The 14,846-nt window shown below is 36.4% G+C and overlaps 1 protein-coding gene across 13 annotated transcripts in view; it reads left to right on the top strand.

The window, feature by feature from the left end:
* The window catches only part of LOC135206083 (dihydropyrimidinase-like), a 164,186-nt gene that overhangs the window by 133,182 nt on the left and 16,158 nt on the right, over positions 1–14,846 (top strand). For 12 of the 13 annotated variants that reach the window (XM_064237290.1, XM_064237288.1, XM_064237286.1 and 9 more), the window contains 8 exons: positions 5,530–5,624; positions 7,681–7,754; positions 8,321–8,431; positions 9,240–9,367; positions 9,685–9,864; positions 10,491–10,604; positions 12,167–12,399; positions 14,515–14,740. In XM_064237290.1, coding sequence (XP_064093360.1) covers positions 5,530–5,624; positions 7,681–7,754; positions 8,321–8,431; positions 9,240–9,367; positions 9,685–9,864; positions 10,491–10,604; positions 12,167–12,399; positions 14,515–14,740 — 1,161 coding nt within the window. Of the gene's footprint in view, positions 1–5,529; positions 5,625–7,680; positions 7,755–8,320; positions 8,432–9,239; positions 9,368–9,684; positions 9,865–10,490; positions 10,605–12,166; positions 12,400–12,812; positions 13,046–14,514; positions 14,741–14,846 lie in introns of all 13 variants that reach the window. The other variant, XM_064237287.1, reaches the window with a different exon arrangement.

Here is a 14,846-nt window from a genome sequence, read left to right as displayed (position 1 = left end):
GTGTTTTATCTACTGAAGATCTTCTCAGAAACTTTGTCATTGATAAGATATATATATATATATATATATATATATATATATATATATATATATATATATATTATATATATATATATATATAATAAACGCACGTACGTGTGTGTCATTCTGTGCTTTTAAAATCCTCTCTTCTTTTTAGCCTCCTCCCGTTTCTTATTTGAATTCACAAAGGGAAGCAACACTATGACGCCCCGTGGAAGGAGGCTCCTCTTCGGCCATCTCGTTGCGCATTACCTCTTTCCATTGTGCGAGTGCCTTTGCCTCCTTCCGAGAAATTTTGCATTTATATCTGTTTGGAAGGAAGATAAGGCACTAGAACTTTCTGCTTGTTTTGCTATGCATAAATGTCCCACGTTATAATTAATTAGCCCTGCTTAAACTACCAGAAGTCTCCGTTTCTCACGAATTCCTTTTTTTTTTATTTTTTTTTTTTTTTCTTTTTTTTTTTTTTTTTAGCAAGGCATCTGAATTATTCAAGCTTCTCTCTCGCTTAAGATGAAATGGTACGAGGCGTGATCAGACCTCCAGCTTACTCGGAGCGCATGCAAGATTTAAAACGTGTTAAAACCTACGGTCAAATAGAACCTTGTTTCCCCAACGAAAATTAGAATAAATACGCTATATTTTATTAGAAATAAATTTTCTGCACTGTAACATGCACATTATTTACTTGTTTACATATTCATTCTGATAAATAAATCATGAATATCCTATACTAAAATTACTGTATTTTTAGGCTCTACCATAGACCTTTCCTACCCCCCCCCCAACAAGAGCAACAACAACAACAGCAAAGGAGTTTGTAGGCTTACTCCCCGAGTAAGCGAAAATGTTCGCCCTAAACGGCTCAGTTCAACAACTTTTATTCTGATATCCGGTTAAAACTTTTATTACGCTATGAATAAATGAGTTATTATATGAGTTCGAATTTGAGAATGAAGAGAATACAACATTTATGGTGCATTTGGGATGGACACAAGAAGTTTTGACAGTCACGATTTTGTGAGGACCTCTCTCTCTCTCTCTCTCTCTCTCTCTCTCTCTCTCTTCTCTCTCTCTCTCTCTCTCTCACTCTCTCTCTCTCTCTCTCTCTCTCTCTCTCTCTCTCCAGACAGTGGCCAGAGGAGGAATTCAATTTGATAATGGCCATCACCATACATAAAAGACTTCAAAGTGGCCCTTATGTCGGGGGGTTTTATAGCCTCTTTTTCTTCGACTTACTTTTTTTTTAAGTCTTTATTTTCCTCTTGAATTTGTCGAAATTTTATTCCATTTTCCCGCCCCTGTCGCCTGCTTATTTTGCGGCATTGTGGTTTTACGGTATTTTTGTCTTCTTTCGTATCGTAATTCATCAACGTTTCCGCCTTCTTTGTGACATGATTTTCCTATATGGCTTTTTTTTTTATGTCGGATTTTGTAACGGCAGTTTGTCGGTTTTTTTTTTTCCTTTTTTTTCTTTTTTTTTTTCTTTTTTTTTGTCCCGTTCGTTCTGCGATTTATCGTTATTTTTTCCATCTTTATTTAACGAATTTTTTCTCGAAATAGACTTGTCTTTTTTTCTCGCTCTCCTTTTCTTTGATATCTGACTTGATTTGTCGAAATTAATTGTTCTTTTGTGTATATTATTATTAATCTTTTTTCGTATGTTATCGACCCAAACTGTCGAAAATTCTTTGCTTATTGTGTTCTCATCTCTCTCTCTCTCTCTCTCTCTCTCTCTCTCTCTCTCTCTCTCTCTCTCTCTCTCTCTCTCTCTCGATGACTTCGATCTTCACATTTTCATGCGCCTATGTGCCATAAATTTTAGCGTCAGTTTGCCGAAATACATCACACCATTATGTCACGATTGTTGGCGCCAGCGCCATGATTTGTAGCGCAATGTGTCGATTGTTGTGTGGGGAAAAAAAAAAAGTATATAGCGCTCTCGAACAAGAGTATTTAGCGTGAGTCATGCTGTTTTTAAAGGTGATGTTGAGAGCCAGATGTCGTGTTCCATACCGATAGCTGGTCGTTTGTGGACTCTCTGGAGGCATTGCTCTCTCTCTCTCTCTCTCTCTCTCTCCCCCTCTCTCTCTCTCTCTGTGAACAATCAGCTTAGGGTATGACTTCATTATGTGCAGCGAATGGGAATTTGCAAAAATGTTTAGAAGTTTTGGTCGTTATTGGTAAAAAACTACTCTCTCTCTCTCTCTCTCTCTCTCTCTCTCTCTCTCAGTTGATGATGAATATTGTTTCATTGTATGCAGTAAAGAGGAAGTTAGCAAAACTGTTTACGGCTTTTGGTGGAGGGTTGTGGGGGAGTTTCCTCCCACCCAAGTGCCTTGTTCTCTATTGGATGAGTTTGCTTTTGTGAAGTGGTGCACATGTACGTATAAATACATACACACATTTATTATATAAATATTATAAAATATATATATATGTGTGTGTGTGTGTGTGTGTGTGTGTGTGTGTGTGTGTGTGTTTTCCAACGCATACCTCCAAAAAAAATCACCATTAATCTGTCCGAATGAAACCAGATTTCATCTTTCTGTAGCTTCGCGTGTTACTTTGTTTTTACACGCCCGACGAATATTAAAGCCAATGTCAAAATTATGGACTGAAATACTGCCAGTTTTAGTCTGTTCGTTACCCGAAACCGTCTCATAAAACAAATTCTTCATTATCGGGAAAATGACTTGTATCGATCGCGCGAGCATCAGTGGTTTACGATGAAGCAGTCTCCAATAACCCCCAGTTCATTTTCTCCTCGCCTTCATCCCACATGACATCTCTGTTGCGAGATAAATAATGCGAAAAGGCTTCCTTTTCCTCCTTTTTTTTCCCTTCTTCGTTTCTTCTGAAAACCAGCGAGCCGTGTGTGTTTTTGATTAGCACTTCTTTCAACCCCTTTTGATGTTGTTAATGCGTTTATACACTTCGAGTGCCGTTGTCAACAACTGCTCAGGCGTGCATTCTTCCATTTTGACGTTCTGTTCCCTCATTTTTTTTTTAATTAGCCCCCCCCCCTCCCTTTTGGTTCTTTGTTTTGTTTTTGTATGACTCTCTCTCTCTCTCTCTCTCTCTCTCTCTCCTCTTTTTTCTTCTCTCCTCGGCTCTCTCTCTCTCTCTCTCTGCCAATATTTTGTCATTTCATGTTGTTATTTTCTATTCTCTCTACCCATCTCTCTCTCTCTCTCCTTCCTCCTTCTCCTCTCTCTCTATCTCTCTCTCTCTCTGGTCTCTCTCCTTGGTTTAATTTGCCAATATTTTCTCCTTCACTGTATCGTTTACTTTTAATACTAACATTCTCTCTCTCTCTCTCTCTCTCTCTCTCTCTCTCTCTCTCTCTCTCTACAAAGCGAAATATGTCTTTCATCAACAAGCAGAAGAATGCGGTAAAAATTATAGATACAGAACAGTTTTTATAGTCTTCCAAAATATAAAGACCTTTGGTGTTTGATGTTAATGAGCTTTTCAGAACACTGTGACATTTTTCAGTTTTCATTTCATGTTAGTTTTATTTATGCCAACTTTGGGGAATAGCCCAGCAGGGGATTGTTGGGAGCCCCTTCTGTCATTCAAGAGATTATAGAGGGTTTAAGTTCTTATGCAGGTTTTAACGACGTTAGTGAAACAAAAGCAGTCTGGTTTGCTGATGTTTTTTTTTTTCTTTTATCCGTCTCTTTCCCTTTACATCAGATATTAGGTTTTCCGGCCAGAGGTCTCCTTAGGAAGAAGAGCACTCAAAATATTCTTGGTAACATAAAACTTAACTCTTATTTATTATTATTGTCCAGGAGATGAACCCTGTTCATATGGAACAAGCCCACCAAACGGACCACTGACTTGAAATTCAAGCTTCCAAAGAACATGGAATTTCAAGCTTCCAAAGAACGTGGAATTTCAAGTTTCCAAAGAACATGGAATTTCAAGCTTCCAAAGAACGTGGAATTTCAAAGCGTTTAAAGAAACATGGAAAAATTTCAACGCCTCCAAAGAAGAACATGGATTTTTCAAGCTTCCAAAAGAACATGGAATTTCAAGCTTCCAAAGAACATGGAATTTCAAGCTTCCAAAGAACATGGAATTTCAAGCTTCCAAAGAACATGGAATTTCAAGCTTACAAAGAATATGGCGTCCGTTTTGGAAGAAGTAAGAGAAGGTGAAGGGAAATGCGGCAAGAATCTCAAAAACAAAAAACAAAAATCGAAAAGACTGACCATCCGCCATTTCAAGTAAAAGCGTCAGCCCTTTCCCAAGAGGAGAAACACGCTATTTTTCGTCCCCCTTTACGTTCCTTTGAAGCTTGGTCCGTAATGCACCCGTAACCAACACTCCCCCTCCCTTCCCCCTGCCCCCAGCACACCTCCGGAACCTCCAAAAACCCCTTCCCCACAAGGAAACTCTACCTAAGGGAGACGAAACGAACACCGTAGGTCGCGGAGTCGTTTTTCGCCCACAAGACGGGCGAACGACCGACCACTTCTCTCATTAATATTTAATCCAGGCGCCACGTAGTTTTTGGGGGGTTCCAGACATGGATTACGTAAGGCGGGCTGGATAACGCGGCTGGAACTCAATATTAAAGGGGCGCAATGCACACTCGCGTCCTCCAGGGCGAAGGGGCGTCGGCAACAGGTCGAGAGAGAGAGAGAGAGAGAGAGAGAGAGAGAGAGAGGGGGGGGGGGGGGTGTCGCGTTCCCTTGGGCTTTTCCGTTGCGGGTGGTCATCGACTGCCTAATGCTGATCTCGGAGTAGGTGCCATTTATTGAGGTCAATAAGCGCAGACTTAATTTAGTGCGAAATTGGAGTCTCTCTCTCTCTCTCTCTCTCTCTCTCTCTCTCTCTCTCTCTCTCTAAAAATGTTTAGCTGTAAAATGTGTATCATTATTATTCATATGTTGAAGTTACTTAGAAAGCACTGGCATATGTAGGATTCCACTGGAGATATATATATGTATGTATATTATGTGTGTGTATGTATGTATGCATACATACATTTATCATTTCGATCCTTGGTGAATGAGAATGCTGAACAGAGGAGAAAGAGCAGTAAAGATTGGTGCATTTATTAACAGTCAAATAACACGTAGGTAGGAGGGCAGGTATTATTATTATTATTATTATTATTATTATTATTATTATTATTATTATTATTATTATTATTATTATTATTATTATTATTATTATTATTATTATACTGTCAAAGAAATTGTTAGAGTTAAGCGAGTTGATTTTATATATTGTTTTTTTTTTCTTACAATTCGCTTCTCAGGCTCAGCGAAGTCTCCGAGTAAAACTGGCCAACATCGTTAAGGCTGATAAGCGAATTGTAAGAAAGATAGCAAAAACAATATATAAAATGAACTCGCTTAGTTCTGCCATTCTCTTCAACAGCATTTGCCTAAAGGGGGCTCTTCTACCTAATTATTATTATTATTATTATTATTATTATTATTATTATTATTATTATTATTATTATTATTATTATTATTATTTATTTTGCAGAGCGCACAGAACAGGCTTCTGATCAAAGGAGGCCGGGTGGTCAATGATGATATGATGCAAGATGCTGACGTCTACATCGAAGATGGAATTATCAAGTGAGTCTTTGTTTTGTTTTCCTTTTTCTATATTTATGTAGTTTTGTTCCTTCTCATGGTATACAGTTGATTTAAAGATGGTTGGCGTAGGTGTACTGGTGTAGGTGTGTATGATAATTGTATTATAAACCTTGTTTTTCAAGACGTTTTAGTATATTGAGAAGTGTATGCATATTGTATAGTTTTTTTGCATATGTGAAAGATTGGATAAATGTATATACATATATATTTATATTTATATATATATACTAATTTTTTACTTTGAGAATTTTTTTTGTTGGTCACTTAAATACTTTTTTTGCGCCAGGTTTTAGTTTTTTACATCATAAACGCTTTTGGCTCGTTTGTAAAACTTTAAAAAAAAATGTCCAGGTACATCAGAATTGTTCATTGAATGGTTAGCACCATGATCAGTAAATTACTTCATTATATATGGGTACTATCTACCTTATCTTCTTATCTTATCTTATTGTTATTACGAGAATCATTAGTAGTAGTAGGAGGAGTAGTAATAGTAGCAGAAGCAATATAGTCGGTTTTATGTCCTTACTGTCATTCGCCTAATGGTATCCTGCGACCCATAAAAGGTCCGACATTCCGTAACTAACGTCACCCGGGAGAGCCTTAGATCCTGAAGTATCCTGAAACATCACGTTACAGCTATTGGCAGCTCTTTTATATTTATAGAGAGACAGAGAGAGAGGAGAGAGAGAGAGACTCAGTATTGATATGAATTGAAACGTTTCCCCGCAAGCAATTTGACTGAGATGGCTTTGTCTGTCCGTCCGCAATTATTCTGTCCGTACTTTTCTTCTCCGCCCTCAGATCTTAAAAACTACCTAGGCAAGATGCCTGCAAATTGGTATGTGGATCATCCACCCTACAGTCGTTGATTATGTCCGCTCGTCTGAATTAGAAACTGGAGATGTAAAGCTTCCCTTTTAACAATATTGTACTCATGAATGTTCGTATGCGACACCTTTATTGCTTTTCCATTTGTTGGGGGTGTGTCTCTTTCTCGGAAACCGCCCCCCCCCCCTCACCTCTCTCTCTCTCTCTCTCTCTCTCTCTCTCTCTCTCTCTCTCTCTCTCTTGGAAACTAGAACTGAAGAGATACAACGCATCCCATTATAAACAGAGATATAACACATCCCATTGTAAACAGCAAGAGTTTAAAAGAAAACTAGACAAAATCATTAGGCTGTTAATGAACAGTAAAATCTGCTTCTACAGATAAGTGAGCACACGATGTCTCCTCGGATGGACTAGCAAGTCTTTGAGACATCCTAATCCTTGTAACTCCTCGTATCTCTCTCTCTCTCTCTCTCTCTCTCTCTCTCTCTCTCTCTCTCTCTCTCTCCCCAAATGAAGTAGAAGTGAAATTTGCACGCAGGAGGCCGTAGACTTAACGGTATTTTGCTTGGAAAGTAGTATATGCTGCAAATATCGCCAGGTTTCTGGGCACACTGAAAATTCAAGCATATAAATGTCTTCAGTGTTTCTTAATGATACAAAGCAGTGGTGATGTGAATTTTACCTATTTCACAGTGAATTAAACCCCAATGACGTGTAGAGAGGTCCATTATACTAAATGATCACATTTAAACTTAAAAGAAATTTCGAGTCAGTGTTACACTTAGTCAGCCTTCATCGTAAACAAAACGGCGTCTGGATCCGTGGAAAAAAAAAATAGTTTGTCAATTTTAATCTTGAAATTATAGAAGGGTCTGTTTCATTTTGCGTACCAGAGCGGAAAAAAATAGATCTTTAATTTGGTGGCTTTGTGAAGGGGGGCCGGGGCGGGGTGGGGGAGAAATATTTAAAAATTAATATGGTTTCGAGAAATGGACATACGCACCGATTACTTTTAAATCTAGCGATGTGTGTGTACATAGTTACCTTTGTGTATAAGATTCCATTGCTCGAGTGTTTGTCAACTCGGTGTTCCTATCAATAGCTTATAGGTTTGTTCATTTATTTTATGTAGAGTCCAGTGTTATTTATTTATTTATTTATTTATTTATTTATTTATTATTTATTTATTTAATTATTTCAGGCAAGTTGGAACGAACCTTCACACCCCAGGTGGTACGAGGGTCATCGAAGCCAAGGGGCATCTCGTCATGCCAGGTTAGTATCTCTCTCTCTCTCTCTCTCTCTCTCTCTCTCTCTCTCTCTCTCTCTCCCTCTCTCTCCTCTCTCTCTCTCTCTGAGAATGATAGATATTTATGAACATTTAAGTTGTATATTTTTTTTATCTTAGAAAAAATTTAAATCTTATATTTCAAATTCCTCTCTCTCTCTCTCTCTCTCTCTCTCTCTCTCTCTCTCTCTCTCTCTCTCTCTCTCTCTCAAAATGAATAATTGAATTATGTACTATTTGCATATATATATCACAGAAGATATTAAAATTTTGGATTTCAAATTTGAAGTCTCTCTCTCTCTCTCTCTCTCTCTCTCTCTCTCTCTCTCTCTCTCTCTCTCTCTCTCTCTCTCTCTCTCTCTCTCTCTCTCTCAGCTTAGATTTTCCTTCAGTTTTATTGTAAATTCTTAACACAACGGTTAAGATATCTTAAGTCGTATTGGCTTTGCTTAGATACTCATATTTATGAATGGACTTCTAACTCGAAGGCAAAGATACGTTACGTCGTATTACACTTCCTCAAATTCTCACATTTATGAATGAACGTCCACAGGTGGCATCGATACGCACACGCACATGCAAATGCCATTCATGGGCACGCAAGCCATTGACGACTTTTACACCGGAACTCGTGCTGCCTTAGCTGGAGGAACTACCATGATAAGTGAGTAGAAATGTTGATCATATGTTTAATTTGTCGTTGTATTAACTAGAAGTTTGGTTGGGGAAAATGTGTGTGTTTCGGTTTGTTTTAAAGATGTGGGCGTATTCAATTTGAATTGTAGAAGAACTATTGTTGTCATACTTTTCAGAATTTAAATTTTAATGTGGCTGTTCTTTGCTGCTTCTTCTCTCAAGTGCAGTGTTTTTTTCCATTGTTTATCGTCAGATTTTGTACCTTTTATTCTATATCGTTTTGATTTACATATTTCAGTGGGCTATGTTCTTATGATACGTTATATAATTCATATATTTTCAGGGAACTTTGTTCGTATTTATATACTTTCAGTGGGCTTTGCTCTTTTGTATACTTTGTTTCTGTAATGTGTATATTTTCAGAGGACTTTGTTCATGTGATTTGTGTATTCTAAGTGGACATTGCTGTGCTGTTTTTGTATACTTCAAGTGGATTTCGTTTTTATCATCTGAACATATTCAGGGGACTTTGTTCATACGATTTGTGTACTCTCAGAGAGGGCTTTATTCTTTTGTATACTTTAGGTGGACTTTGTTTTTACAATTTGCACATTTTCAAAGGACTTTGTTCATGTGATTCGTCTATGTTCAGTGGCCTCTATTCCTTTGTATGCTGTAAGTGGACTTTGTTTTAATAATTTGCACATTTTCATATGACTTTGTTCAGATGATTTGTGTATTTTAAGTGGGTTTTGTTTTTAAGACTTAAGCGGACTTTGGTTTTATAATTTGTACGTGATCAGAGGACTCCGTTCATATGGCTTGTATATTTTCAGTGGACTTTGCTCTTCCCCAAAGAGGGGAGTCCCTAATAGAGGCTTTCCACCGCTGGAGAACTTGGGCCGACGCCAAAGTTTGCTGTGATTATGCTCTCCATGTTGGCGTCACCTGGTGGTCTGACAAGGTACGTCTTTAATGAAAGAGCTGTAATGTTACAGCTAGTAGTAGTTAGCGACAAGGTAATATAAAGAGTAATTACTATGCAGATCTTGGCTTTATCTTCTATTATAACAGTTTTCCATGTTTTTCTCTAGTGACAAGTACGTAATAGAGGTTATAACATATTGCTGTTTTATAGTTTTATCATATTCAAATGAAATTATCAGTTATAATGTTCTTCACAGTAAGTAATTTTCAGTAGTAATATATTGCTGAAAGCAACTTATAATTTCTGTACCATACCAAAAGTAATTCTGTTTTATTTCTTTGTTTCCCGTGTAGGTCGCACAAGAGATGGAGGAACTCACAAATGAGCAGGGAGTCAATTCTTTCAAGATGTTTATGGCTTATAAGGACACCTGGCAACTTAGTGATGAGGAACTCCTGGAGTCATTCAAAAGGTGCAAGGAACTCGGTGCTCTAGCCCAGGTCCACGCAGAGAATGGTGACATAATCAAAGAGGTGAGTTACACTGCGGAAGAACTCTTTAAAAATTCTAAAAGACAGTTGTTATTTATTACAAAGTTTTGAGTTTACTATATCAAAGAGCAAAGCTGTTATTAAAACTTGACAAAGACCAATGGATTTGTATTAATGTCTGAATTACAGGCAGTCCCCGGGTTACGACGGGGGTTCCTTACTTGAGACACGTCGTAAGCCGAAAATCGTCGTAAGCTGGAACATCGTCAAAAATCCTAAGAAAACCTTACTTTTAATGCTTTGGGTACATTGAAAACTATGTAAACTGCATTCTTATGGCATTTTTCATCAAAAAAAACCTTGAAATATTGATTATTTTGCATTTTGGTGTCATATTTCATCTGCCAGATGAGCGTTGTAGGCGCCGTAACCCTGGAAATAATGTCTGATGAATATAACTGAAAAGCGTCGTAACCTCGGAACGTCGTAAGCCGAGACCCTTGTAACCCGGGGACTGCCTGTATTTAGACATTCAGTTGTTGAGTTACAATTAGGTTTTAAAATTCCTTATACTTTTACCATACCAAAAGCATCTTGGTTTCTTGGTAGAATTCTTTGTAAAACTCGAGCAGCTGTTCAGTTATGGAAAGTATCTTCTTCCTTTTCAGAATTCAAAGAAGTTGTTAGAACTGGGCATAACTGGCCCAGAGGGTCATGAAATGAGTCGTCCTGAAGAGGTTGAGGCTGAAGCCACCAACAGAGCATGCGTTCTCGCAAATCAGGTAAAAAAAAACTCTTATTAAGGTTGAGATAGGTTGCTATCTTAGCATTGCTCAATATAGGTCTTTATTACTTCATACGATCAGTAAAATGACAGTATATTTTGAATAAAATTCAATTTTCATATTACGTAATTCCAATCCTTCATTCACTTACTTTCTGTAGCTGTAATTACAGATCAACTTTTGATGATTACTGTACCATAGATATTCTTAAGAGTGTATCATATACTTTTACAGAGGGAATTTACACTTATTTCATTGCAACAAATACATTTGAAGTAGCTGCTGCATTGTAGGTTACTCAAAATAAATGTGCATTTTGTCTCAGAATTTAATGATAATCACTGACACATCTGAGGATAGAAATATGTCAAAATTTCAGGGATTTTAAGCTTTCTTCCCATTTTGGTTAATAGATTTTTCTGTTTTTTAATTAAAAGTTACACTTTTTTTCAATGAGCTATGTTTGCTTTATTGCTTTATGCAGAGTTGCCTGTTCTTCAAGGCCTATTTATTTCATGTAGGTAGATTAGGTTAGGTTAGGTTAATGCATTTTGCCCCCATTTCCTAATGTTATATCATAAATCCTTGAGCTAGTACTTCCAATGTTTACTGTGCAATAAATATTCAGCTTTAGACTGCCATCAGCAGTTCAAGATGATTTCTCAAGAACTGTGATTGTATGACAAATTTCCTCTTATATAAAATTCATTTTTGCAAACTTAACATCCATGGATTAACCCATTTGGGAATTCAATAGTCATTGCTACCTTACATGACTTGTACCCATTGTGTTTAATGCCTGAAAGCATGTTTTTAAATATAGTCTATTCGTATTCCACCCACTAGATATCAGTATTATCCAAGGTTCTTCACATCAGTGGCTCATTCTACTGTTTAAGATGACTGGTCTTTACTTAGCAATAAATATTGGACTATCAATGACCTTATATGTTAAACATTAGAAAATTATGCATTGATAAAGATTTTAGATGTAAACATAAACTGTAATTGGTGTAGTTGTCATTTTTATACCAGACAATTTCAAGGCAGTTGAAACTGGCAGTTCTTACAGAATGCCAAGAGGATGAAAGTAGAGAAAGTGCACTTAAAGCCTAAGGACACTTTTTCCTTGGCTCCAGTTGATATTAGAATAAAGTACTACTTTGACTTATTCGAAAACAATATCCAGAAGAGTGATTTTTTTGTAGAAATAGTGAATGTGCTTACTCTCAAGTAAATTTTTGTTGTTGAAAGTTTCATTTTTATGTTGAAAAGGATGTTGCTCTGGCTTCTGTTGTGTTGTTATTCAGACATATCTGATACAGTGTGTTAAGGGTTAGAGCAATACAGGGAATCAATTGACTGGTATAAGAATGTTCATTAACAAGCAATTGTAAGTTTTGGAGGAAAGGGCGTAGCTCTTGTCAGTCATAGCCAAAACCATACTCCAAACTGATGTGTAGTTCAGTGCATGTAAACCTTTTTTTCAGTTTTTGTTGCACCGACTTTTTTATTTAAATTTTTTTGCATGTTCTCCCTTTGTTTTTTTTTACACATAGGTCCACTGTCCACTCTATGTAGTACATGTTATGTCAAAAAGTGCTGCTGATGTGGTTTCCAGCAAACGAAAACAAGGACATGTTGTGTTTGGGGAGCCAATAGCAGCATCTTTGGGAACAGATGGAACCCATCACTATCATAAATGTTGGCGTCATGCTGCTGGCCATGTAATGGGACCTCCTTTAAGGCCTGACAGTACCACTCCTAAGTACCTTATGGACTTGTTGGCAAAGTATGTTCATGCTTATTATTTTCTTTTAAACCCAAAAAACGTTTTTTATACTTCCTGCTCTCTTTCTTAACTCTAGCTGAATCTCCTTAAGTCCTTAAGTTGTTTTCACCATTAATAATCCTTTTATGAATTGCCACTAACAAACTGTGCTTTTCACCATACATACTGTACCATTTATACTGTGTATTTAAAACAAATATCACCCTTATTATAAAAGTTGTTTGCTTTCGTGATTTTCATATCTGTTGCTGATTTACTTCCAGTAAGTAGTTTTTAAAACTCTTGATTATGTATGGTGACATTGTACGGGACTTATTGCTTGGTGGCAGTTTTCTTGGAAATTCTGTATGCACAGAATTTCTATCATATTTCATTATCTGTAAAAGGTTACTAGTAGGATAAGTTCATTTCAGATTGGGTGTCCTCTGTATATTTGTACCATAACAAGCAAATTGGCAGCAAGTGCTCTTGGCCAAAATCTTCGGAGGGGCACACTAGTATGGGGCGAGACTATAGCTGCTGCTCTGGGAACTGATGGTTCTCACTACTACAACCCTTGCTGGCAGCATGCTGCTGGCCATATCATGTCCCCTCCTCTTCGTAATGACCCCCAGACTCCTGGCTTCCTTATGGAACTCCTGGATGTGTAAGAGGATATATATTAGTTACAAATATGTGGCCAGATGTTCCTTGGTTATTATTTTCATTTGCCTTCCTTTTGTTCGCAATGTTTCTTTGTCAAGCTGAAATCAGTAATTCATTTGAAGGTGATTTATGAGCTAGAAATAAGTTATTTAACAAAATATTAACTTGAATAGTAGTTCTGATTATATGATGAAACATACAGTACTGTTTTTTAAGTCATTTTCTGTAATGTTAATCATTATAGGATTAGTGTGAAAGTGACACCACCTGATTTCAGCCATTAATGTTCCTTGATGACTGGTGTCCCTTTATGTTTGTTGGTGTTCCTTTATGATTATTGAGTAGTGGAAATTTCCAGGGATCAGTAATGGTAACGGGAAAAACTAGTAGTTTATTTTGCTGTTATTCCTATAACCTTTTGAAACCGCAAGTATGATTTTTCTTCATACTGTACGAATGGGTGACTTCTCACATTTTATTTCCGAAAAATATGTTCTTTGGAACACGTTAGTGAATACTAGTCCATTCTTTAAGTCATTTTAATTGCACTGTCGTTTGCTATCTGACTTGATGTCTTATGTGAGTTTTACACACCAGGAATCGTGTATTGAATTATATGCAACTACCGGATGTTAATTACAAATTTTTGTGTGTTTTACTTTCATTTGATCCTTTTTTGGGGCAAAGAATTACATTGCTATTACACACATCCATTTGCCAAAGTGATTCTAATAACACAGGTATAGTAGAAAATACTGTGCAGTAATTACAGTGTAATGTTGAATAAATATTTCACAGTGCAATTTGATGTTTACTGTATGTTAGAGTATTAGCATAAGTACTAATTATGAAAATAAGAAAGAAGCACAGGAAAGCTTATTTCGTGGGTCAGATTATCATACAGTATTGTCACAATTACCTCAAAATGTATCTACAAATGAATTAATAATATTCAGAATGTGATGAAATGGATCTTATTTATAATTTTATTTTCATGTATACGGATGTTTGATGTTATGTAAATTGTTTTGCTGAAGTCATTTAGTTGAAATTTGTTTTATTTTTTTTTAACTTATTTAAAAACTATTTTTAACTTCATTTTATACTTAGTGCATAACTTTCTAAGTTAAAATTCTAAAGGTTTAAGTTTCTTTAGATGTGCTAAATTACTTTATGATTTTTTTTTATTCTTTGCATGATAAATCTGTATGATATCCTGTACAATATAGTAGTAAAATGTGTAATGTTAATGTACTTAGTATATTATTAACACTTCCAGTAGTTGTGTGTTTGTTAAGGCTTTCATTTAGTAAACTTTGTTATATTTTAGGCAAAATGAATGAAAGTTCAATGAACAGCAACAAATTTTCGATAACTAAGTAAATTATTGAAAAAAGTACAGTATTACTAAATTACTTATTAAATTTCTGTTCTATAATGTTGTGGTTCAACAAAATTCATGATTTTCAGTGGAGATCTCCAAACAACTGGTACAGACAATTGTACCTTCTCTGCCGCACAAAAAGCCCTGGGGAAGGATGACTTTACCAAGATTCCTAATGGAGTAAATGGAGTTGAAGACCGCATGTCTGTCGTTTGGGAAAAAGGAGTGGTCTCTGGAAAAATGGACCCATGCAGATTTGTGGCTGTGACTTCAACTAATGCTGCAAAGATTTTCAATATCTATCCTAAGAAGGTGAGTATGTCACTGTAAAAGTTGTGTTTAAAATCTACAGCATGCAAATGTTTTGCTTTTATATAAATAATTACATTATGCATTGTATAATTACCTTGTAAATTTC

The sequence above is a fragment of the Macrobrachium nipponense genome, chromosome 29 (assembly GCF_015104395.2).
Source record: "Macrobrachium nipponense isolate FS-2020 chromosome 29, ASM1510439v2, whole genome shotgun sequence".
NCBI classification, from domain to species: domain Eukaryota; kingdom Metazoa; phylum Arthropoda; class Malacostraca; order Decapoda; family Palaemonidae; genus Macrobrachium; species Macrobrachium nipponense.
The sequence above is the reverse complement of the archived record's forward strand: the minus strand, read 5'-3'. Positions and strand labels throughout refer to the sequence as shown.